The sequence below is a fragment of the Symphodus melops genome (assembly GCF_947650265.1).
Source record: "Symphodus melops genome assembly, chromosome: 8".
Lineage (NCBI taxonomy): Eukaryota > Metazoa > Chordata > Actinopteri > Labriformes > Labridae > Symphodus > Symphodus melops.
Window position 1 is genome coordinate 26,518,829 of NC_136698.1, and position 25,891 is coordinate 26,544,719.

Genomic DNA, 25,891 nt, shown 5'->3' on the forward strand with positions numbered 1-25,891 from the left:
CTTGTTTGACCCTTGATCTGAAGCCTTATGACTGACTCTGAACACATCTTCAAGCAGCAGGCGGCCTCTGCCTCGTGTTGGTCCGAGACCTCCTTCAGAGACTAATGATTCAAATATTTCTCACTTTTTTTTTTCTGCCTGAAATCTCTCGCCTTTCTTCTGTAAGCCCGGGTGTGTTTGCTGTTCTGCTATGAGCTGAGAAGTTTCCTGTTTTGGCTTTGAGGCCCTGAGTAGCAGTTAATCTGCATTTGTCCCCTGAGTGACATCTCTGTCCCAGCTGCTGGGGGGCACGGGGGTCTACAGTTCAACGTCCAGAGAGGAAGAGGGGTTGCATACTGTAATTCAAAGTCACTTTAATGACGTTTAATTGCTGTACTATGAACAGAGTCAGCGTTACTGCCAAGCCAAGTTTAGAATGAAATCAATTAGAACTTTTCCCAGATTTACTTTTCATCTTACCCAAATTCCCTCATGCATGTTTTTAACTGGATTTTGTCTTTTACGGTTTTGGGAACCTTTTGTAAGCAGGTCGTCTTTAAAAGAAGAAAAGAAAAGAAAAGATGGGTTTTCAAAAAGCGTATTGAGTGAAAACTAGGGATGGGCCTTTCACGCGTTAATTACGATTAATTAATTACAAGAAAATTAAACATTTTTAATGCATTTAATCACAGCTAGCTTATCGCTAGCTTCGCGTTAGCTTCGTGCTAGCTTCGCCACAAGTACAAACAAGAAGCGTTTGCAGCCTAAACTCGACTAAATGACTGTCTTCAGGACCTAAATGAGAAATTAAACGTCTGATAAACTTATAAATTCACTTTCTAAATTGATCGCTCTGGACTGTAGATCACTATTAGTGGTAGAAGATAAGGGGTTAGAAAATGTGCTACAGTTAGCAACGTGTGATCCAACTTTCCAGCTGCTGTGCAGAAAAACTATTTCAAACAAGATCCAACAGCTTTATGAAACTGAGAAGCAAACAACACTGCATGCATTGAATTCATTCATCCACCAAAATCCATTTAGATTGAGAAGTGTTGCTGTTTAGGGCAAATATTGTGACGCACTTAAAATGTGATTAATTAATTAAAAAAGCCCTGAGTTCATTAGTTAAAGATTTTTAAACAAGTCCCACCGCTTGTTAAAACTGAATGCATTTCATTGAATTGAATGTAAGAAAACATTGTTGGAAAAAAGGTTTCTCTGAAGATAAGATGATCTTTTATTCATGTCATAGACGGAGAAATGTACAAGTGTTACAGCAGAAGAAAATCACACAGATCAAAAATAATAATGTTTTAGTTATCTGTAGGATCCTTTTCTATAACAAAGTGATAACGTCTAACTGTATTGTATTTAAGGAGAAAACATTTTTCAGAAGTCGTCCAAAGGTTCCTGCAGTGTTCTCGCTTCCTGCACATGTGTGGGGTCTCTGTGGCTGTCAGTGTGTGATTAATTACTGAAGTGGGCTTGAATAGGAGAGAGCTCTGACAAAGACCGGGGGTCTGGGCTTTTATTCATGATACGCCGTGTGCACAGACATCCCACGACAAGCACTGGCTGCAGAGTTACATTCACACTCCTTCCCCATAATAACTGACTGAAGGTGAAATGTACTTTGAGCCCAGTTATTTGAGACAAAAACAGGCCGAGCCCTCTGTGCGTACGCTCTGACCGAGCCAGGTCAATGTTTGTTTTAATGACTCACAGACTGATTTTAGATGTGAGCGAGTACACACCCACACAAACACAGGTGTTTAGCCTGTACACAAACAATCTGTGCCAGCCCTGTGATGAAACGTCAGCACAGCTTTGAGGCCAGCCAGCCTGTGTTTATGTCCTGCATGGTATAAAGGTGTGATCCTGAGCTCATCGTGTCAATTAGACCTCCATGTTTATGGATACCGCCATTCATTTTAGAGCCTGCAGAAGCTGCTCAGCAGTCTTATAATCTGGGATTATGAGCCAGCAGACGTGTCTTCTTGTCAAATATCTCCAGTCTAACGAGACGGGTCGATGTGTTTGTCCATCATCAGTCACTGAGATGGACATGAGAAGTAGGCCTGCATGCCATCTCCAGCTTCACACTTCACTTTATTAGGGACATTTTGCTATGAATTAAAAAAAACAAACACATTTTTTGTCTTTCAGGTAACTAATTTACAGATTTTTAAAATACTTTTTTTTTTTTTTTTTACAATAGTACCCATCTTTTTTATCAATAAAATATAAAATTTCTTTTATTTGTAAAAAAAACAAAAAAAAACACCATGTAGCAAACAATTTAATGACAGGTGTAGAGAAATAAAAACCCCTTACAAAAACAAAAATAATCCAGAAACATAAAACCTGGTCAATTGTTCCTACAGTAGAAGAGCTGCAACTTTATTTTAACACAAGATTTTCTTTCCTTCTTGAACTGTTAGCAAGCATCCCACTCGAGTCCGAACTGTGAGCTTGGGCCTCTGATTGGTCAAGGCGCGTAGATGCATTCAGGGATTTGATGCATCATAGATTTATTCTGAAGGGGGTTTATGACGGCGAGATCATCAAGCATTAAAAATTGTGAATGCTGTAGACCTCAGTGTAACCTAGCCATACCCATGTGCACCTTTTTACCAGCTCTTCCTGCTTCTCCTTTCCCATGATGACTCCTGCTACCTGCTGGTTTGAACAGTTGCTCCTTGATGCTTTTTAGCTGTGGGCTGTTGTGCTCGGCCCCGGACACAAGCCGCAGAGTTTGACGTGGCCTTCGACCCCCCTCTTCGTTCTTTCATGTCATTTTGTTGTATTCAAGTTCCGATGCATCGACTTTTCCAACACACCCTTTTTAAAAGACCGAGACATGAAGGGCCCAAAAAACAAGATTTTCTTTTCTTGCTTGCCTCGCTCCAGTACCTCAAGCTTCTCACTTAAAATTCAGTGGAGATAAAGGAAGCTTGCAGCTACATGTTACATCTGGGCTGAGTCAAGGGAGGAATGGACAAACACACTCGGACACTTTACTGAGGAAAGTGGTCAGTGCTGTGCTGCGTCTCCAGTCTGAGAACAGATGCAGTGTTTGTGCCTTGGCCCTCGCCCAGTTCTGTGTCAATATCCAGCCTTTGTTTGTCCACTGAAGAGGCGGACAAATAGCAGCCAAGGCAAGCAAATATCCTTCATTTGCCCACCAGCCTGACTTGCAACACTGGACAATTGAAAGATAAGAAGGCGAGTGAGAAACAATCAAACGACTGATAGACGAGTTCAAGCAGCTTTTTAAAAGGTGATCATGTCAGATTTCTCCCTGATGTGCGTCTTCCTGCGTAAATCAAAGCGGGCCTGAGCGGAGCGGCGTGGCGCGGCGCGGAGCAGGTGGCTTAGCCTGAAAGACTCGGAGGAACAAAAAGGCCACAGACACTGCACGCTTTCACCAGCACAGTGGAGACTAATGTGAGGAGATGTTTAGTATTCAGCTCATATTGACTCGTACTCAGTACACAGATACTGTGACATTTGTGAACTGATCCCTCTGTAGCCTGGATACAAGCTAACTTCCTCTGTGTTACTCACCTCAGCCCGAAAACACTTTATTTATTCATTTTTTTATTCTTTATTAATCCCTGATTGAACTTCTGGTTTTGGAGGCGCCACCTGAGCTGGTGGGGGTTCGGTGCATTGCTCAAGGGTCTCTGCAGCAACCTCAATATTTTTGGGCCGCGTCGGGACTTGAACCAGCGTCCAGTTCCAAACCCAAGTCCCTACAGGCTGAGATACTGCCGCTCCAAGGTGCCCCAGATACCTGACATTCGACACAGTTTCCCATTGAATTGTAGCTTTAACAGATAAAAGCAGCAGGGAGAGATATTTCTTTAAGTTATGTCGACTTTGTTTAAAAAAAAAAAAAAAAAAAAAAGATTTTGATACCAAGGCAACATCTAATCTCTTAACTTGAAGACATGAGGGGTGAAAGATCAAATAAATCTCTCCTGAATATCGAAGTCACAGAAGCATTTTCACGGTTCAGGTTCACACTCACTTCCTCTATCTCATTTTCTCTCAAGTCTTTTGATCTCGCTCTGTTTTCGCTCCCTTTCCCTTTCGACTTTGATTCCTCTCTCTCTCTCTCTCTCTCTCTCTCTCTCTCTCTCTCTCTGTCGGCTCTGAAATGCGAGTGGGTTCCTGTGAGAACTGTTGTTAAGCCAAGTGTGTATGAACTGGCACCGAGCTGAAGACTTGTTCTTCCACTTATTTCAGTCAGACGAGCTGAGCGCTGGGTGATCGCGGGGCCACCCAGAACTCAGCCTGCACCCCCGTCTGAGACCAGCCAGGTAAAGAGAAACCAGCCCTGTGCACAGAGATGTGCCAGCTCACGTGCAAGTGGTTTTGTGCTATTGCATTTTTTTTTTGCAGAGCCTGGATTGTACTAAAAACCACACGGGTGCTTCATGCAAACTGCATGTGTGACAACTCTCCCGTGTCTGCCATAAATCCACACTCCCTTCCTGCTGAAAATCTCCCTCTCTGATGATTAATCTATAGCTTTCTGAGTGCGCCCAGCTCGCCAGCGTCTTGATTGTACGTCCATATGTCGAATGTTTTTACAGACCCCACCACCTCCAGACAGAAATCTCTAATGTTGGTCCTGGTTTTTGTGCACATGGCGCTCCAATATGATCAAAGCTGTTTTGTACTGTCTGGCACTCAGATTCCCATGAGCCTCCAGGCTGTAGCAACAAGGTCGGGAGCTGGCATTTAAACAGGGGTCAGTGAGTGGTTACCTCTGTGATGTGTGTTATAACTGGCCCTCGGACATTTCCTCCTCGTCCTCTGATATCATTGTAGGGAGAAAAGTGTTGATGCGTGTCGTGCCATTTTTGCAGAGAAATTTCGACATTTGTATTTTCGTGCTCAGGCATCATAAACATGAGAAACACATTCTGTGTGAGATCATATGAACAGGATGCTTTCCCCTCGCTGTCGCACACGGACCTTCACAGCTCTCGTCTCATGACACACAGTTAACTCATCTGGAGCTGTTTGTCTCGCTCTCCCGTCTGAGACAAAAGAAGAAGAAAAAACTCCTGTTCTCTAGTTTCTATGGAAACTCTACACAGCACTGCACGGCACTTTTTTTTTCAGGGGGTGCTGTTTATGATCTCTGTGACAGTGTTGTGAATCCTCAGAGAAGAAGACATTTCCAATCCAGCCATTAGCGTGTTCTGAGAGAGCGACCGCCCTCCGCTCATCTCAAATCATCTGACGACAACAGGAAACGGTCTGATTTACTTTCATGGCTCTTTTAGGTGGTAGCCAGTTAGCATAGCTTAGCATTAACACTGGAAACAGCTAGCCTGGCTAGCTAAAGCCCCGTTTCCACCAAGCAGTTCAGTTTGGTTCGTCTCGGTTCGCATTTTGTGGCGTTTCTATCGACCTAAAGGCGGGAATGATCCCGACCCGTACCGTCCTACTTTTTGGGACCCTTCTGTTGAGGTGCCAAGAGTATCGATCCGACCCAGAAAGGAGCAGTCTGTTGATTGGTGCCGTACGACAGCGGCATTAAAAGACGAACCCTGCTGAATGCGTATAGCTGTGGAAAACGCAAACAGGATCAGGCTTTACTGAACCGAACTGTACTGATCCAGACCGGACAACAAGATCCAACTCAAACGGTCCCAAAGCTCACTGAGAAACATGAGGTTTTTAGAAGGGTGATCTTAAAAGATTTACTGCGACACGTCGGTCTGATCGGTCATGCTCCACATACGGAGACCAGTTTTAATTTGGTATGGTTTGAGTTGGTGTGAAAGAAGGACTCTGCTTTTATCATTTTACACCAAATGGAAATGGAGGCGTCAAAACAAGGAGTGAATTCGCTTAAAGATTCTTTACAGCAACTTTTCCTATAAAAATGTGAATAAAAAAAAATACACAGGAAAAAAAAAAGAAGCCTGGATTCAAAAGTGTAAATTTGAGCTGGGAAAAAAATGAAATCATAGAAAATAAGAAAATCTCTGAGGCACAAACCTGATGATGAAACTGACTTTTGGATGAAGTCTGGACGATGACACAATCCGAGGATGAGAGAAGCATTTCAAATGTTTGAAGAGGAGTTGTCTCAACTTTTTTTTAGAAAGAAGTTAAACAACGATTGTATCAGTGAAACACCGCGTAATAAAAGCTCTTTATTTTTTGGTTAAATGTTGAGCCAGAGTCGATTCTCTTTGGAAAAGTTTTCCCTGTTTTTTGATTCGTCCGCTGCCGTCTGTTCGGGCACCAGAATGTCACAAACGTGATCAACATGCATAAAAATGTGTTTGAAATAAAATCCAAGCAACACTCATCGTGTGTGAAGAGGAAGTGGTGGATCCAGCTGACCACAGTTTTTAAGGCAATAAACCGTTCGGAGCTTTTACTGTGTGACAACTCACTGCGCTTGTTTGTTTCCCACATTACACGGCGAATGACGACCCGCACATAGTCTACACGCACTGAAACACTCGGAGCAGTCTGGAGGCCAGATGGAAGCTCGGATCACGTGTGAGAGGAACAGGAAGTTAAAAAAAAAACCTTGAAACCCTCCGTCTGCTCCTCCTCGTGTTCGTCCGTGATGCTCAGTCAGTAGATGCATCTCTCAGTTAGACAAATATATGAACCAATAAATAATAATAATAATGATGTGATCATCAGTCAAGATGACCCTGGAACAGCTCGCACTCTGTCATTAAAATATCTAAAGATTTCTCTTCACTAGCTTAGTCACCGTGCACACGGCTCATTTCAAGATTTAAGGTTTACTTTATTGTCAATTCTAAAATATGTCAGACATGCAGTGAAATCAAAATTACATTTCCCCTCCTCCCCACGGTGCAATGTAGATAAAATGAGGTCAAATAAGATCAATAATATTTACACTAATAAAATCTAAATGCGCAAAAAGTTCAAAGTTAAATAAAATGGAATCTAAAACAAGATTGGAGAAAAAATGAAATTTGACTTGTGTAGGATTTATTTCCAGCCATGTTTTGAATCGACCTTGAAAAAAGGAACCGTTAATAAAAAAAACAAATCAAATAAATTTTAATAATTAAAATTAAATAATTTTACAAATTTAGGAAACAAAATACAAAATGTTGAAAGGAAAAGACATCGAAAGCATTTCTGGAAATAAACCGACGTGTAGTTTGAGCTGTGGTCGGGTTTTGTGTACATGATCACACACACACACACACACACACACACACACACAGAGTTGTGTGTGCCTGTTGGTTTTGTTGAAAAACGTCTCCTTCTCTCTGACTGTCGCTCTGATGAGCTTGATATCGCCGCCTCTCTTTGCCACTTCCTGGATGTAACGCCAAGAAGCCCTCAGGTTTGTAGACAGTCGGGGGGAGTCTGCTCTGCTGTGGTCATTAAAAAGGCCATTAAGAATCAATTTCATCTAATGCAGCTCTAATGGAATCGACCTCACGATTCTTCACTCGCATCACGTGTCAGTGTTCATGACATGATCACGATCGTTCAGTAAGTCTGGAGAGTTTCATGTAAAATCCTCCTGTTGGACTGGAGGGAGGTAAGACGTATAGTATAAAAAGAGCTCCAGGTAATATTTGCATCTAGACGAAATGTAGTTTGAGGGGGAAAAAAACCAATATCAGCAAAAAAAGCAGTGAAGATGATGCTGGCTAGTAGAAAAGTTACGTGCACTGAGATCCGTCCCACTTACCCTGACGCTGTCCGACTGCGTTCTCAAATGAGCTCACTTGGACTTCACAGAAATTCAACTTTGGATAAAATCAGAGTGAAGAATTTGGCGGTTTGCGTTCGCACACGCAGCTCACCGAGAAAAAACTTCAGGAATTTTCTGCAAGTGTGGAAGCAGCTCTCATTGAGATGAGATAAGACTTTATTGATTCCCAGAGGGGGGGGAAACGTGGGCGTGGCAGCGAAATCCAAAGTGAAAAAGCAGAACATGTGAGACAAATAAAACACATGTCCACCTGGCCGGTGTATCAGCTGCTGCTCCTGCTCGCTCTGTTGGACATGTCTGCTCCTGTAGATGTTTGTACTCGCAGACAGACGACCCCTCCTCATCCTGCGCACTCTCCGCCCCCCCTGCAGAGCTCCTCCAGGTTTCCATGTGGGAGCGGAGTCACGTCTGCCACTTCCAGGGGTGGGAGAAAGGTTTCTGTCTGCTGCGGTTTGAACTGCTGACGGAGCAAAAGTCACCTTGATTAGTTTTTGTTTCACAGGACAGAAAAGCTTTTGTACTCTGCAGGATTATACTTGTAAGTTTGTTCAGCTGATTAAATCTAAATAAACCGATTTAAGATGCATCATACCCGACATAAAGGGAGTTTATTCCTTTTATTGTCTTAACTCCTCCTGATAATGTAGCGGTGAAAGTCCAGCTCTTAGAGTAATTATCCCCATGTGACCCGGTCTTTCCTCCACAGCGCTGCATGCATGCGTTCATACGCTGTGTCTTTATGCACGTCCGCTCACTGGTTGTTGACGTTTGGATGTGCTGTAGAGCAGAACACTTTGTTAATTCGGTTATAATCCAGCACCGTGGAAGAGAACACTTCAACAGCCAAATCCCTTTAACACACGCCTCTAATTGCATTATCTGCAGTACAGGAGTAATTGCACACACCAGCTGATGCTCAAAATGTTGGGCCTAATCTCTCTCTCGTTTTCTCATCACTCATTATCTATGTCCTTGTTTATATGTCTGCTTCACACCTAAAACACACACACACACACACACACACACACACACACATAATGACAGACTAGCATAGCAAACAATGAATTATAAAAAAAGACAAACTTTTGAAAACTAATTAATTGAATCAACTAAAACATGAAACACAAACTGTGTTGTTGGGATAATCTGTCCTGAGTTTCTTTGAGCCCTGGTTCACTCGGTTGGCGTTGAACCATCGACAAATACCTGTTCGACTTTGAGCATCTTAGCCCCCCCCCGCCCCCCCGGCTCCTCTGCTCTCTCTTGACCTGCTTTAAGTTTGTTAAATTATCCGAGGGGGACTACTACAAGAGAAGTCGTCGACGCTCTGATTGGCTGTTCAGCACGAACGACTCGTTGCACAAAAACAGATCTGAAGGCAGGAAAACTCCTCAGACATTCTTCTCCAACGACCAGTCACCAATGTCACGTAGGATAGGGAGGGTTTGTCCCCATTCGAGGGACTTTTGACCTCCGCTATTTGATGACTAATAAAGACTAGCTCCACCTGCTGGTTTGGAGGGGCCTCACACGTCTGAACGTTTAGACTTTGCAGCTTTTCGTCTCCCGCTGGTGCACGTTGGCTGTCGTTTTGTAAAGCTGCAGTTGCAGAAATGACGTCGAAGTCGCAGATTCTTCTGAAATAGCCGATCTGCAGTTACAGGCGTTGACGTTTCAAGTTAGTCATTGTGATATTTATAACTCATCAGAAGCGTTGACACTTCAGAAATATGGTGTGAGGACGAGGTTTTTGAAGCAGCTGTCTGGTGTAGCTCAAACGTGAAACAAGTTTGAATCATTTCTCTGCAGACTTGTCCGATGGTCCGGACGCTTCCAGCTGGAGACATTGTGGGGTTGCAGTATTCTTGTTAGTACGGGGATGATAAAGCAATTAGTGCTGAATATTTTCTTTTATTTTAATGAATTTGTTCGACTGCTTTTGTTGCATAGACTGGAAACAGGGGAGTGTTCCTGTAATCCTGTTCTCTGAGTCATTAAGAGGCTCCACGTTTTACAAGTCTAACAGAGAAAGCAAACAGTTCGCTGTTGCATAATTACTTCCATGAACTTTCACAGCAGACGCTGAGAACAGTCGAAGGGGCAGAGTGAAGGGGAGGAAAATTCTCCTGCCCCTCCTCAGACTGGATCTTTTTGGTGTTTTGACCTGAACTTGGGGCTGTTTTTATTTTTTATTTTTTTGTAGATGCATCTCCTCGTGAAGAAGCATTGAGGATCTGTGGAGGTGTGACTCGCAGCCTGAGATTAGATTAGATTATAGCCTCTGTGTTTATAACTCTTGAGTTGTTTTTCTGAACATTCCTGTCCGAGGTATAGTCTTGTTTTTGTTTTCTCCAGAGGGGGTCTCTGGTCTGGACTCCTTTTATGCAGTCCCACCACTAGTCACAAACAACACAGTCTCAATGGATGCAGCCGGAAATCATCCCCCTCTAGCCATCATCCATCCCAAGTCTTGCTCTGTCTTAGACACCACCTCAAAGGCTGCAACCAGAGGCCCCGACAGTCACTCTTGATTTTCTCCCACTATGTTAAGTCAAGTGAAACATGGCGATGTGCCTCTCCTGACAGCCCCTGTTTTTCTGAGGCCAGGACAGGGAGATGAAAAAGAGGCTGAGATGAAGGCAGACTAAAAAACATGATACTGTCTCTGGAGGGATTTTGTGGACTGATGCTGCCCACCAAAAGTCAGTGTTCAAGTTTTTTTTAGCTGTGTAATTGTACACAAAACAACAACAGCTATTCAAGACATAATAAGTATGGGCTGTGAGCTGAGCTGCCATTAGCCTGTTTGTGGCTGTTCAGCCATTTAAAAAAAAAAAAAAAAAAAATTAAGAAAATGCTTTGATGTTTTTTCATTACCAATATGACTTAAGTGGTGTTCTCTTTATACATTTAAAACAGACGTGTTTAACTTATGAGAGAGCAGGGGGCTGCAAACCGAGCTGCAGCTTTATTGAACTCATCCTCATTTTCATGATCTCCAATTAATCAATAGGGTTTGAAAAAAAACGGCATTTTTATGATTTCAGACGAGTGTGCTTTGTAAAACTTCATCTCACAGGGACGATATGAAACCATGTAGGCCGAGTGGAAGATTCCTCTTGAACCGCCAAATCTAGTTTTGAGTAAATTGGGTCCAAGTCCTTGTTTGTTCTGCGCGGTCCAGTTCAGAACTCCATCAGGAAAAAACAAATGAATTAACGAAGTCATTACTTTAATTAATCTGTAGTGAGTCGCTCTTTCTTCTCCCGCTCACATCAAGGACATATTGTTGATTTGGATGTTTTGTGTACGTGAGAGACTTCGTTCACTGACACTTTTTATGAGTGCAGACTTGAACATGTGCAAAAGTAATTACATAACAAAGCTGACTTTGGACACTCGCGCTTCAACCCCAGGTTTTTTATTAAGTCTTGTTCCTGGTGTACAAACATGTGCTTATGAACTTAACAAATTCAAGTCGGACAAGCATTTCATATTTACCGTGTAATCGGATCCTATCGCCTTTGTGTGTCAGCCCGATCCCGGTCTGTCATTCGCCACACAAAAAAATGGCAGCGCTTCAACTTTCATTTGCATTTTCATCACGAAACTCCCTGCCAGGCCTGGGTGGGCTCAAAAGCCCTGTTTTCCCTCTAAAAGGAGGCCCAGTTCCAGTGCAGTGTTGCAGGGGGCTGCAGTACCCCCCTCCCCGGTCCTCTCCCTCCTGACAGGCTGAACCAGCACAGCCAGAGAGCGATTGGCTCTGTGCTTTAGGCTGTGTGATTCTCTGCAGCAGGGTAATGTCACCCTGGCTCACCATCACAGCTCATTCTGTACTTTTATTCTCCGAGCCTTTAAACGCTTCATTAGCCTTTAACAAGACTGCAGAGCCCACTCCAAAGCCCACGTTAACCCCTTCTCTCCCTGGATCACGCTCGCCCCTCTCTCTCTCTCTCTCTCTCCCTGAGCGTCTGCCTCTCCTCTTATCTTATCTCCGTCCGTGCTCCTTGTTGACGCTGCAGTTTCAGCTCCAGAGTCGAGACCGAGTTTGGGATTCTGATCACTGCCAGAAATGTCCGACAGCACATGGGGATAAATGGTGGGGGTTGGTTTTGGACTGCAGCCTTCCTCTGAATGGAGTACATTGATGCTCCCCCCCCCCCCTTTACTCACCCTGTCCCTCTCTCCCTGGATTGTCACTCCCTGAATGGGCCTTTCAGGACTCGAGGCTCGCAGGCTGAGATACAAAACCTTCCTCCTTCCTTAAGTTAAAGGAACCGAGCCCTCGGCCTTCTGAAGGCAGCAGGACTCATCACCTTTAAACTGTGAACACAAAACGTCAACCATCAGAAAAAAGACCAGCAAATTATGAAACGGGACTTTTTGCATGACTTTGTCATGATGTCGTTATTTTAAAGGTCCCGTTTTATATCTAATTTATGTGTCGACTAAAGAAAGTTCACAACCTCAAATGTTCTCTGTGTTTCTAACGCTCAGAATCCCCCAAGGATCAGGGTCCCCAAGGATCAGGGTCCCCAAGGATCAGGCTAACCACGGATCAGGGTCTCCATGATCAGGGTCCCCAAGGATCAGGGTCCTCATGGATCAGGGTCCCCACGGATCAGGGTCTCCATGATCAGGGTCCCCATGATCAGGGTCTCCATGATCAGGGTCCCCATGATCAGGGTCCCCACGATCAGGTCCCCATGATCAGGCTAACCACGGATCAGGGTCTCCATGATCAGGGTCCCCACGATCAGGGTCCCCACGATCAGGTCCCCATGATCAGGCTAACCACGGATCAGGGTCCCCACAGTCAGGGTCCCCACAGTCAGGGTCCCCACAGTCAGGGTCCCCACGATCAGGGTCCCCACGATCAGGCTCCCCACGATCAGGGTCTCCATGATCAGGGTCCCCACGATCAGGGTCCCCACGATCAGGTCCCCCACAGATCAGGGTCTCCACAACCAGGGTCCCCACGGATCAGGGTCGCCACGGATCAGGGTCTCCACGGATCAGGGTCCCCACGGATCAGGGTCGCCACGGATCAGGGTCTCCACAATCAGGGTCCCCACGATCAGGCTCCCCATGAGGGTCGAAATCGTTGGCCAATCTGCTCTGTTGTAATTTTTTTTAATTTTTGCTCATAGAAGTGTCGAAACCTGCAAAAGAAAACCTGGAAAACAAACTAAAGAGCATCTCAAACCAGAACCAGAAGAACATGGATCCTGATTTATTCCTGTAGACGGACAGGCAGAACCTCAATGGCTAAAACAGACCACTGCTGTCAATGCAAGAAAGCCTGATACTTTATCGAGCGAGCCCACGGATCATCAAACTGGGCAAAGACGAGCAGTGAAGTGATCTACGCTGTGTGCATCTGTTTCCCATATTTGTCCGAACACATCTCTCACTCATCCTTCACCCTGTCTAACTCGCCCCCCCCCTCCTCTCTCTCTCTCTCTCTCTCTTTTTCCAGGGGGTCCCACAGCTCCCTTGTGCCAAGGCGCTCTACAACTACGACGGCAAAGAACCGGGAGACCTCAAGTTCAGCAAGGGCGACGTCATCATCCTGCGACGGCAGGTGGACGAGAACTGGTACCACGGGGAGATGGGCGGAGTCCACGGCTTCTTCCCCACCAACTTCGTGCAGGTCATCAAGCCGCTCCCGCAGCCGCCGCCTCAGTGCAAGGCCCTGTACGACTTTGAGCTCAAAGACAAGGAGGCGGACAAGGACTGTCTGCCTTTCTCCAAGGTGAGACGCTGCAGCTCTGCCACATGCTCCCTGTAGTAAGACAGAAATACCTCTCATTACTCTGACAGGCCCTCGTCTTTCCAGGCGTTCATTTTCTCCAGCTCCGTCAGGGCTGTTAGCTTCCACACATAAAGAAACGCTTCACGTTAGCGCCAGACGTCTTGATGAACAGCTGTAATTAAGCTGCAGAGAATGAACGCCATACAGAGCACGGCTCGCTTTAACTACAGTAATTAAGCAGTTATATCTGCCCAGCTGGTTGGCTCACATGTTGAGGTATTCTGTCATCAGTTGTTTATACGCCACACAAGCAAAAAACAGCTTACTCAGTGGTTTTCCAAACGGTAAAATGCCCTCTGTGTTTTTACTCTTCAGGATGCCTTTTTTTAATAGTGCGTTGTCTCTACCTCATTATTTCTGTTCAGGGTTTGTTCCTCTCTCAGCTCGCAGCTTCTTTAATTAGCCTCTTTCTCATGCAGTGCTTTTTTTTTTTTTTTTTTTGTAAGGATGATATCCTGACTGTGATCCGCCGAGTGGATGAAAACTGGGCAGAGGGAATGCTGGGAGATAAAATTGGAATTTTTCCCATCTCATATGTCGAGGTAAGGAAAGTAGAAAATGTCACCACCAATCACGAGGGGTGTTTGTGCCACGGGGGGGGGGGGGGGGGGGGGAGATCAGCAGAGAGCGAAGATCCTTTTGAACTCCTTTTCCTTTTCTACACCTCTGCGAGCTGTGTACGATTCTTCTTCCTCTCCTTTTCAAACGTTCCACGGAGCCACCGAAGGCGTCTTTGAAGATTTTGACAGTCCCAGTCTCTCGCTCCCCCGGAGCTCCACGGGTCTGACTTAAAAAAAAAAAAAAAGGTTTAGAAATAATCCTGACATAAGTAAGAAGTAAATCTTTGTCCTTTAAAGATGATTTCATTTCTCACTTTAACGCTGTCAGCGGCAGTGTGCCGTCTTTTGTTGTGAATTTTATCCCAAACCCTTTTCAGCAGAATAAAAGAATCGGAGAATAATGCATAAAGTCTAAAGACGACGCCGCATTGATGTTTGTCCAAAGACGAGCACTTCTTTCTTTTTCAAACACTGAAGACAGTTTTCTTTATTCCTTTTCTGATGTTTTCACTGCTTTTAATATTCATGTGTTTATAAACTGAGGGAGCGAGGCCTCGCTGCCTTCACATATCGTTTGATTGTACTCTGCAGGAGCTGCTCAAGCACAAACATGTTTTTTGGTTTTACTGCTCCAGCTGCAAACGCAGAAACCTCACAAACGTACAGAGTGGTCCAAAATGCTTTTTTAATTTTTGCACATCCACTGAATATCCAGGCCGTTGTTCTTTTATCGCCCCGGGAGCTTTTGTTTGCTTTTTTTTTTTTTTTATTACAGCTGCTCATTAAAACGAAACCGTTTGAATCATCAGATGGGAAATCTTTGTGTTGTTATTGTTTTGGGGTTTTTTTAAGCATCACTGTTCAGAATTAGGAGAAACAGTGAGGCAGTAATGGCTGTAAACTTCCCAAAGCGAGAATGACCCTTCAGTGTTTCGTCTGTACCCGAGCTGAACGATCCGCAGAGCGCCGATAAAACGGGCAGAGACGGTCGTTTCCCCGACGCTCTCTGCCAGCTGAGGGGCTGCGAGCTGAGCTGCAGCTAAAATAAATCCACCTGCAGCACACGAGTCCCTGTTTTACTAGTAAATCACTTTTAGGCCCCGTTTCCACGGAGACGCTGTGACAGTAAAACGAAACAGTTGAGTAGCGGATTGGCATTTCGTTCACACGGCGTCGGTGTTTAAGGGGGGGAGAGGGGGGACGCAAGCTTTTGAATTCGACCTTCAGGGCGGAGCAAAACGAATACGGGGGGCGTATCGCAGCCATGTGAACGAAACGGCGCGAACGCTCTGGCTGCGATGACCTCACCACACCCGCCCCCCTCATACATTTAGACATGCGCAGGAGTCGAGAACAAACATAAACAATAATGGCGGCGGATTCGCTTGTTGCGTTGTATAAACAGAACCTTGATATGAATATGGAGTGGAGTCGTTTCGATGCGTTTCTGTCACAGCGTCTCCGTGGAAACGGGGCCTTAGTGTAAAGATTTTGCTCAGCTAATGGCTGAACGTGTGAATCTGATTTGACTGGTAAGGCGTTTGTTTACTCATCACTGATCAATAAGTGCTTTAAAGGTTTTTAATTGATGAGCCTTTTTGTTGAAGGACTGCTGCTTCAGTGATCAGTGATGAACCTGCACAGGTTCGGAGTTGAAGTGTTTTTGCTATTATGTCCTTTGCTGCTCAGTACAGGCGGACGCTCGGGGCGACGTGTGAGAGCAGCCGCTGATTACCTGAAACCTTTTTTAGTGCTCCCCTTTTGAATTTAACACCGTAGCTTCACACGACGCTACGTCGACCGAGAAGATGACAAAGTCTGAACCTTTTGAAGCTGACTTTGAACCCTCCACTCCCCTCAGACGGTTTTCTCTTGTAAAGACTTGATGGATCTCTCGTACTGCTCCACCCCTCTTAACGTCAGTCACCTGTGTGATAGAAACTGTCATGATTGTTTTCATACCGTCTTGTTTTTTTCCACCTTTTCTAATTCTCTCTTTATCACTCCCCCGCCTCTCTTCCTCCTTCACAGTTCAACTCAGCAGCTCGTCAGCTTATAGAGTTGGACAAGCCGTCAGAGTCCAACGGGGACTCTGGCGAGGGGGCCTCCTCGGGGCCCCAGAGCAACGGCGCTCAGCGTGCAGGAGAGAAGAAGAACAGCAAGAAGCGACATTCCTTCACCTCTCTCACCATGTCCCACAAACCCATGCTGGCTCCCCCCCCCCAGCGACACTCCATGGAGATCAGCGGGCCGGTGCTCATCAGCTCCAGCAACCCCACGGCAGCAGCCCGGATCGGAGAGATCAGCGGGGGGCTTTCCTGCAGCGCCCCTTCACAGGTGATATACTGCACTGAGAGGGAGCTGAACATACACGTTTAAAAGAAAAACACAAGACAACATGTAGATCATGAAAAGGGACACACATGTCAGGCCCCAGGTCATGATAAATAATGCAGTGTGAGGTAGCATGCTGACTTTAAAGCATCCGTTCTGATTTAAGATATTTAACAACAACCAGGACCAACGTTGATCTTAAAGTGGGCTGCACAGGATGTGCTGCTGTTTGTTTGTTTGTGCTATTTATTTGACATGGTTTGTTTTTTGGCCAACACAATATTTCTTTCAAACAAAGACCTGATTTGTTAGAGATGGCGGGAAACCAGCCACTCCTCGGACCTATGACATAAAACTCCTGCTTTTTTCTGGAGTCTGGTGGCTTTGCACAAAGCAATGCAATGTTGTCTCAAATTACAAAAAAAAAAGTTGTACCCTTAAAATAGTTTAAGTGGATCCCACTGAGGATACAAATCTGAGCCTGAAAACGTGCATTATTAGTTTGATTCATTTTCCCTGCAGCGGGCGGGCAGCATCCATCCGTCAGCTTGAAGTGATGAAAATAGAGCAAAAAAATCGCAGAATTTCCTTTAAAGTCAGTGAGCTGGATGAGTAGTCTCTCTTAACCAGCTAATTTGTCGATATCCTGTTCAGTGGTTCTTAATTGCAGCAGTGTTTGGGAAACAAAACGACACAATACACATTCCAGCTCCTTTCCTTTTGTTCCCTCTCCATGTTTGTTTCTCCGCTCTCCTCCTGTCAGTAATTAGGCCCGCTTCCCTTCCCCCCCCCCCCCCCCCCCATCCCCATCATACCAAACAGGCCACTGCTCCATCCATGCGTTTTGAAAATCATGGATGCGTGACTCTACTCGTCCGCAAAAAAAAAAAAAACGACCGCAGCAAAGCCCTGAAGGTTTCCATGCCGACCCCGCCGTGGCAGGAAGCTACAGCTGCTTTACGGCTGCTCGCTGCCGGACGCTCAGGCAACAGATTCATGTCAGCATCAGCCTCCCAACTCATAACAATACACCCAATCGCTGTCACCAGTCATACTGTGGATTTGTTTAGATCTAATAATTCATCTTATCCTGGTTGAGGGGAAAGAAAAAAAATGTAATTAGATGAACTCAATTAAATAATAAAAAATTGTCCCCGGGGGGGAAATCAAACGTAATCAGAGTCAGGAGTTTGATATTCAAATTTAAAAAATCCTGATCATGTTCAAACAATGTAAAGACAGAAGTGTTAAACCGTCGACAGATTTCATCCTTTGTCCTCTTCAGCGCTCACTGTGTCTTTACTTCCATCCTCCTCGTTGTGTTTCCACTCGTCAGTGTGCTGTCGCTCTCGTCCGGATGCTGCAGATTCCTTTTTTTTAAACGCCACGTTCTGAAACTCTGTATGAGGCTCCATCATTAATCTTTCATCTGCAGTGTGTTTCTGTGTGTGTGTGTGTGTGTGTGTGTGTGTGTGTGTGTGTGTGTGTGAAGGAGGCGGAGAGGGCCTGCAGTGGATCTTTAAACAGCTTCTGTCTTCTTCTTTTTGAACTAAAACATTTTTATGTCGATGTGATTAATGAATCCTCAAAGACGTCTCTCAGAGCAGAAGCTGTAAATCACAAAGTTTAATGACTTCAGACTTTTCCTCACAAGTCATCATCAGGATATTTACTGAATATTTTTTGCCCGTAAACCGAATCAAACAGGGCGGTTTGATACATACAGATCTTTGTGTTTAATAATAACACAATACAGACTCTCTCTCTCTCCCACACACACACACACTCACACACACACACACCACCTCTACTCATCTTCCCTCCCTCCACAGCCCAGACAAAAACAACAAAGGTAAGCCCTTGTTGCCTCTGGGGGCTGAGCAGTCTGTCTCGTACATGAAAACAACTCCCATGTATGAGTGCAGCAGACATGACACAGTTAGTTTTTTATGATCAATACTTGACTGGTTTATCTGCTTTGAGCTGTTCATTAAGAAAACATGTGGAACTAAGTTAAGACTGTTGCACATTTTTAAGGTTTTATGTACATTGTGTTCGTAAGGAAAGATCCTAACGGCCAATTATCACTCAACTTCAAATCCAGTCTTTGTAACACAGAGAGTTGCTGCTTAAAGTTGCTGATAGTTTTATGGCAAATCGAAGTAAACCAAAAGTATATAAAACGAATCCAGTGACCTTAAAAAAAACAATCATGTAATGCTGCTTATCCTGAAACATGACTGCTGAGCCTGCGGTCAAGGAAGCGTCTTCCTCCAGGTGCGCTCTGACACTCGGCCTGTAGAGGGCGCACACAAAAAGATTAAAGGCAAATAAAATAAACTTCCATTCGGCTCCCACGCTGGGAATTAAAACTGCTTTTTCTCGTGTTAGAAAGTCAGTTTCTTTGACAGTCATGTAATCACATTTCAGGGGCTGCAGGCCTGATGACCTGTTAATACACTACATTTAAATGACTTGGATCAGAACAGTGACAGGGACTTGACAATGGAAACTGAAGAAGACTCCAAAGTCCAAAGTTTATCATCGAGTCCTTACAAGCAAGACAAATATGACGTGGAAAATCTGACTTCAAGAATCAGCTTTGCACAATCTCCCACGTGCGTGTTTGTTTGTCTCCGTCAGTCGTGTCACCTTTGAGCGCACTCTTACATTGTGTCTTTGGCTGGCACGCCCTGCGCACGGCAGATAAGGAGCGGAGTGTAGATCCAATCTGAGGCTGGCGTGCTTTCTGGAACATTCACCTTTTTTTGAGGCGGCTCTGTCTGGGGTAGTCATGCATGCAGAGAGAGAGAGCGCGCGCGCGCAGGCTACAAGGAGATATTGTGTGTCCAACAGTATGGCCTTGTTACCAGGACGCCACAGTGACTCACGTGGAGGAGAAGCTGCCTCTCTTTATGTATCCTATCAAATGTCCTGTTGTGTGGGCAGCTGGTTTTTCACCCGCCAATCGGATCACTTAATTACCACTGTGGTTGTGGCTCAATCGACAGGAAACAGTCCCTCATGTGTGTGTGTGTGTGTGTGTCATCCTTTTACACACAATACGACACAGGACTATTTTTAGCAGCACGTTCATTAGTCATGTGCGAGAGCGGACTTTGCCCTTTACATTGGATTCATGATCGTACGTGTAACGAGCCTCCTTTAACATTTGTTGACAGGTTCACATTTGCACAACTGGACTCATCGTGACCCCGCCCCCAAGCAGTCCCGTTACCACAGCAACGGTCTTCACCTTCCCGTCGGAGACGAGCTACACATCGATCCCTGTGGTAGGTTTGAATCTTCTGCATGTGTGTTTTTTTTTTTTTTTTTTTTTAAATGTGAAGCCAAAAGCAACAAAGGAGAAGAATGAGCCAAAACGGATTCAATCCATTTAATCAAACTCCTCCTCAGGGCTCATTAGGATGAATTTATTACGTCTTTATAAATGTGCAAACAGAGACAGTTTTAGGAATGTTTTTAATTAACTCTTTTTTTTCTCTCATTAAACTCAAAACAGCCACATTATTTTCCACAAACTTTGACATTTCTCAGTCTTTGTGCTACTTTTAATGAATATGGAAATTCAGTGTTTTCAAAATCATCACATTCAGGTTTTATGTGCTGACTTTACAGGGAATGTTTGTTTATTTTGTAAATACTCAAAGGTGATAAAATCTATAAAATGCAAACAAAACACACATTTCTCATCTTTTTTTTTATGTCAAATTGACACACAACATATTAATATTGAAAAATCCTCGAATCCAGAAAAATAAAATATTTCTTACCTCCACACGAGCTCAATGAGCTCTGTGATGTTTGAGCTGTCTTTAACGTCATGAGCAGAGGTTTAACGGGTGTTTCTGAAAATAGAGACAGCTTCTTGTCATGTCATTGCTTATATTGTATCTTAAACACTTCCTGTCTCTAAACATCTGTGCGCCTTAATGATGGCGTACCTTGTGTAATTAGTGCTCGAGATGCTGTTGTTTTTATTTGACATCCATTTCAGTGCAGCTAACACGAAGATCTAATAAGTCAACGTGGTTAAAAAAGCAGAAGACTCGACTTTCCACTGCAGACACAATGAAAGCTTCACGTTTGAATGTTTCTATGTTTCATCCGTTCAAACAGGATTATGTAAACCTCAGCTGAACTCTTTCCATCAGTGCTCATCGTAAAGTAAAGACATGTCATGGTGTCACGTCAGACGTCAGTGTCTTTTTGTCCTGTAATTTACAGCGAGTGAGGAACAGTAGCTAATTTATCTCAGACTTCATAAAAGATTACAACATGGACGAATCTGCTGAGCGGAAATCAACTTGTTTCTTGACACACTTCTGCTGTAGAGGACAGAAAAAAAAATGAGTGCTGCTAAAAATGTCCAGAAATCCCTTCAGCCCACAGAGAACAGCAGGCCTACTTCCTGTCTGTCTCTGTGTATGCTCTGGCATGTGGAGTTTTTGAATGAGCAGGAATGTGTACACAAAAGGTTGTGCTCTCCGCTCCACTTCGGAGCCCTACATGATGTTTTTGTACAGATGATTTCTCCGGCCTGCAGGCAACCTAATTATCTCAGCTCAGGCGTCAGCAGTGAACCGAAACGCACATCGACTATCGCACACAAACACGGGCCCATACGCATACCACGGGGCTGCCTGAGCGCCACTCTCCTCCGGCGTTTGTGTCATGGAAGCTATTACTCTGCTGCTCAGTGCTGCCACTGTTTGTATGGAAAGACTCGTCTTGTTCCGAGGTGCAGGAGTCGGCTTCACCACCGTCCTACAAGACGGTCCTTCATAGTGCGTTAAATCGGATGATATGTCCGGTTTGAATGGTCATTTCAATATTCTTAACTTGCATCTGTTTTTTGAAGTCTGAATGAGCGGGCGGCAACATGAAGAGTGAAAGTGAAAAATGCCTCCAATGAAGAACATCCTCTCAGACGTCTCTCTTGTTTTTCCAAAGATAGACCAAGAGGAAACGTTTCTAATTTTAAAAACATCAAAACAGTCACGACGCCTGTCTGGAAAAACAACCAGACTCCATCGACCAAAAACTGTGATGTTACCTTCACAACACCAGCGTTACACTGTGTGCATGTTTCCTGCACAAACAGTGTGTGTGGGATCCAAAGTAAAGGACACATTGATCCGTATGAAGTGAGACGTTTTCAGCAGCGGTAGACGGGATGGCGTGTGTTTTCATTGTGTCGACTGTTCATGACTGCTATCATGCTGTCAGACACTTTTGATAACGATCTGCGAGTGCAAAAAAAAAAAACCCAAACCAGCACTTCAGTGGACAAACGTTGATCGGGGAGATTTCCCTGAGCGTCTGTTTCCTGGATGCCGGAGAGACCGAGCGTGCTCATTATCATTTAGAGCCGAAAAAAAAAAAAAGAAGTGAATTGAAGGCCCAGGTTAAAAAGATGTAAAAATCCAACTGTAATTATAGTCATGTAATCCAGTAGCACACTGAATTAAAGCAAATGTCAGTGCTCCTTTAACAGCAGGGTGCCATCTTTAGGCTCCAGTCAGAGCCAGTGTTTCTCTCGACATTACAGACGGATCAAAAAGGGGGAAACATGTGAGTCATGTTGAATCCGCTCATGCTCGGTTAGAGGCTCGCTCTGAAGTGTGTCTGCAGACATGTTTTTTTTTTTTTTTCATATGGTTCCAATTAAATACTGCGCTGGGTTTTTTTAACATCGAGCTACATGGTCTCCTAGCAACAAACAAACAAGCAGAATAGGAAATTTCTCCGTTGCAGGGGGAAGTCAGGGACAAGACTACGACGTCTGCCAAAAGCAGACTCTCCCTTTCGTGTTTGCAAACCGAAGGGAATATCCCAGATGACAGATGATCTCTCCCTCTCTCTCTCTCTCTCTCTCTCTCGCTCTCTCTCTCTATTGTGGCTCATAAACAAACTGGTTTCTCTTCTTACGCAACAGATTCTCTTTTGTTTTGAAAGGGCTTGAGTTACTCGTTTTTTGTCTCTCTGCTTCAGCTGAGATGAACTTCAGTTGTAATGAATCCTTTTCTAACTTCTCGTACTGCTTTCTCTTTTTTTTTTTTTATACAGGATGCGCTCCCACCACCTCCACCTCCTCCCCCACAGTCCTCTGCTGATGGAGCAGCGTATTCATTGGCTGGCGGACAGAGGCCCTCCCCCAGCACAAGCGACCAAAGTGGGAGACAAAGACCCACAGTGTGAGTTATAAAAACAGTCCCACACTAAAATATGCAGTCTTCTTAAATGTGCAGTGAAATGTCAGAGTCAGTTTGTGCACAAGTGGCTCAAGGCTTTAATGCCCGTGCTCGGTTTGCCCGTCTGTGACCCCCCCCCCCCCCCAGCTGTCAGTGGGGTCGGGGGCGGGGGGGTGCAGAGTGCGAGCATGTGCACAGGTGAAGGGGTCAGAACCTGTGGAAGACGGTCTCCTGGGTCTTATTGGAGATCCTCGCCGTCACCCCCCCTGACTTCTGACCCCCCTCACCTTTCCCCTCATTACTCCCTTTTAAGACACCACACACCTGACAAGAATTAGATCCACTCATGCCTGCTCTCCCGCCCTCGTCTGCCTGTGTGTTCATGTCAGACTCTGAAGCCTTCATGCCCCCCCCCCCCCCCCCCCCCTGAAGTCAGACTGAAAACATCCCAGCTGAGATCTGCTCTCTCTGATTGGCCGCCGGTCGAAGCTGCCTGTTCTGGATCTGCTGCAGAGAGACGACCTGCAAATTGTTTTGTCCTCCAGTGCTGATTTTCTCGAGGTCAGGGGCCACAGTCCCTGCTCGGAGGGTCTCAGAGGAGATGATGACAGATGTACAGCGAGGCTGCAGAGTAAATCCGGAACAAATGGCGTGCTGTGACAAACTGCTTTTATTTTGCCATATGGGGGTGAAATCCTCACGTTAGCTCGCGTTAGCTCCACGTTTTAGTCATTCTTTGGGGTTTTTTCTGTTTTCTTTTTATCTAGCTATGTGGCCATGTTCCCTTACACTCCCCGCAAGGAGGACGAGCTGGAACTGAGGAAGGGAGAGATGTTTCTGGTGCTGGAACGCTGTCAGGACGGCTGGTTCAAGGGCACCTCCATGCACACTGGCAAGATCGGAGTCTTCCCCGGGAACTACATGAGCCCAGTCAGCAGGTCAGTCTGCACTCCATGCAACACACCATACATGCCTGATGTCTCATTGACATCACCATAGGGTAATACTTCCATCTGCTTATGTTTTTAAATGATTGCATAACATATATATCTTTTATGCAGGCTGCATAACCTTGTTTTAAATTAATTTAAAATAATCCAATAAACATTGTAGGTGCCAAAACACTTCTTCTGTTTAATTTAAGATTCACATTTTGGATGACATCACTACACTTCATTATGAGTCTGCATCCTTTTATATTGTTCCTTACCGTATTTTCCGCACTATAGGGCGCACTGGATTATAAGGCGCATTAAGCAAAACAAAACAGTCAGATAAATCAGTCAGTCAAACTTTATTAAACACATTCACAACAAACATTGTTCAAATATTAATGAGCGTATCGTATTCACATTTTAACTCCCAGTCTTGTTCTGTTGTAACACGTAAAAAACACACGGCATCACGTCAAAAACATCACGTCTGATGTCGTGACTGATGGCTTTGAGTTTGAAGTCCGCGTCATCAGCGTGTCTCTTGACATGGTGCCATTTTAGGCTCTTTATACACACAAACTGTAACGTTATGGTGAAGCACGCGTGTATTACTCCGCGACGCTCCTTACTACGGTAGCCATAACAACCAGAATTACCGTAATCCATATAAAAGGCGCTCCGGATTATAAGGCGCACTGTTGTTTTTTGAGAAAATTAAAGGCTTTTAAGTGCGCCCTATAGTGCGGAAAATACAGTTAATTAATTTTATTTGAATTATTTTTAACAATTTTTAACTTTCAATAATTTCAGTGATTTTTAACTTTTTTTTTAGTGATTCTTAATCACAGATTTTTATTATTTTGTTATTATTTTTTTGTGTATGTATCTTTTCTTTCCTCTGTCATGATGCTTTTGATGTCTTTGATACAAATAAACTTGCCTTGCCTAAAACCTGTGGAGTGAAGGCACGGGGAGAATCTGAACATCGACTATACATGACAATAATCACAGATCTTAATGTGTTTTCTGCCTCCTGAGAAGTCTACATAGTAATGAATAAATATTCTCTTGCGTTTAATATTTGGTGATTTGATTCAGCTAAATTAGATTTAAAATGCTGTCAGAGGTGAAACTGAACAGCTCGGTCTCACCCGACTTGTTCTCTCTCCTCAGGACGGCATCGGGCAGCACGCAGCCCAAAGTGGCCATGAGTCTGTGCACTCAGGCGGGCCGAGGTGTCACCATCGTGAGTCCCTCTTCTGCCCCCCTTGGCGCAATTGTTCCAGGTCCCGACTTCAACAAACCGCTAACTGTGTGCTCCAGCGCTGGATCGGCCATCTCTCAGCCTGCAGCTGTGATCACAGCGGCTCAAACAGCCACGGGTCAGCAGCCGAAAGTCCCTCTGCACGTCAGCTCCCAGATGACCGTGAACCAGGCCCGCAATGCAGTCAGGACAGGTACAAACGCTGGAGGAGAAACTGCTCATAAATGCTCCACTCTTCTCTGAAAAGACTTTAAAATAAGTTCCCTTTGTTGCAGCTGCTTGTCAAAGTCAGGAGCGGCCCACCGCGGCAGTCACACCCATCCAGTCTGCTGCACCTGTGGGCTATCTGCCGCACCTCGCAGTGTGCCCGCAGCCCTCGTCCGCTCCCGCCCAGGGCTGCAGCCGGGCCGGGGTGCCAATGGGCTGTGCTGCAGCGTCTCTGACCCCACCCAACGTTAGCGCCGCATCCCTGGAGGGTGACGGACTGAGACCGGTACCTGTCCTCGCTGTGCCTGTCAACAGCTCCGGCCTCAATCCCGCCTCCAACAGCGCCACTCTCGCTTGTCGACTGGACAAGGACGTCAAGGTTGGTGGTGTTTTTAAAGACGTGCTCTAAATTAAATTCTCTGCTGCCAATTATGAACTTGTGTCGCTTTTCCTGTTGATGTTGGCACGTTTCATCACAGTGGATAATTTGTCTTTAGTTTGAGCACAACTTGCCAGATGGTTGCAGTTCTCGGGAGTGATATTCTTCCTGATCATTTATCTTAAGACGCTAATCTCACTGGAGAGATTCACAAGTAGCAATCAGCAAGGAGAGCTTATTACTATGCACACTTTGTTTCTGTCTTTTTTCATTTCTAAACAGACTGCCGCCTGTTTTTTTTTTGTCTGCTCTGAAAATATGTGCCCCCACATCAGTGTCTGTTTGTGGTAAAAACACAGACAGTGTACCTGTCTGCGGTTTGTGGAAATTACTTGTGCCTATGTGCCTTCAGGAGTTGTTGCAGTCTTCTGACAAAAAAAAAAAAAAATGTTCTGT

General features: G+C 44.9%; 1 protein-coding gene across 2 annotated transcripts in view; it reads left to right on the plus strand.

Moving 5' to 3' along the window:
- Nucleotides 1–25,891, plus strand: part of sh3rf1 (SH3 domain containing ring finger 1) — a 39,060-nt gene that overhangs the window by 8,742 nt on the left and 4,427 nt on the right. Inside the window, exons 3-10 of one of the 2 annotated variants that reach the window (XM_079350791.1) lie at nucleotides 13,206–13,481; nucleotides 13,988–14,083; nucleotides 16,133–16,438; nucleotides 19,618–19,728; nucleotides 22,526–22,653; nucleotides 23,418–23,588; nucleotides 24,759–25,042; nucleotides 25,125–25,435. In XM_079350791.1, the coding sequence (XP_079206917.1) occupies nucleotides 13,206–13,481; nucleotides 13,988–14,083; nucleotides 16,133–16,438; nucleotides 19,618–19,728; nucleotides 22,526–22,653; nucleotides 23,418–23,588; nucleotides 24,759–25,042; nucleotides 25,125–25,435 (1,683 nt within the window). The remainder of the gene's footprint in view (nucleotides 1–13,205; nucleotides 13,482–13,987; nucleotides 14,084–16,132; nucleotides 16,439–19,617; nucleotides 19,729–22,525; nucleotides 22,654–23,417; nucleotides 23,589–24,758; nucleotides 25,043–25,124; nucleotides 25,436–25,891) is intronic. The other variant, XM_079350792.1, reaches the window with a different exon arrangement.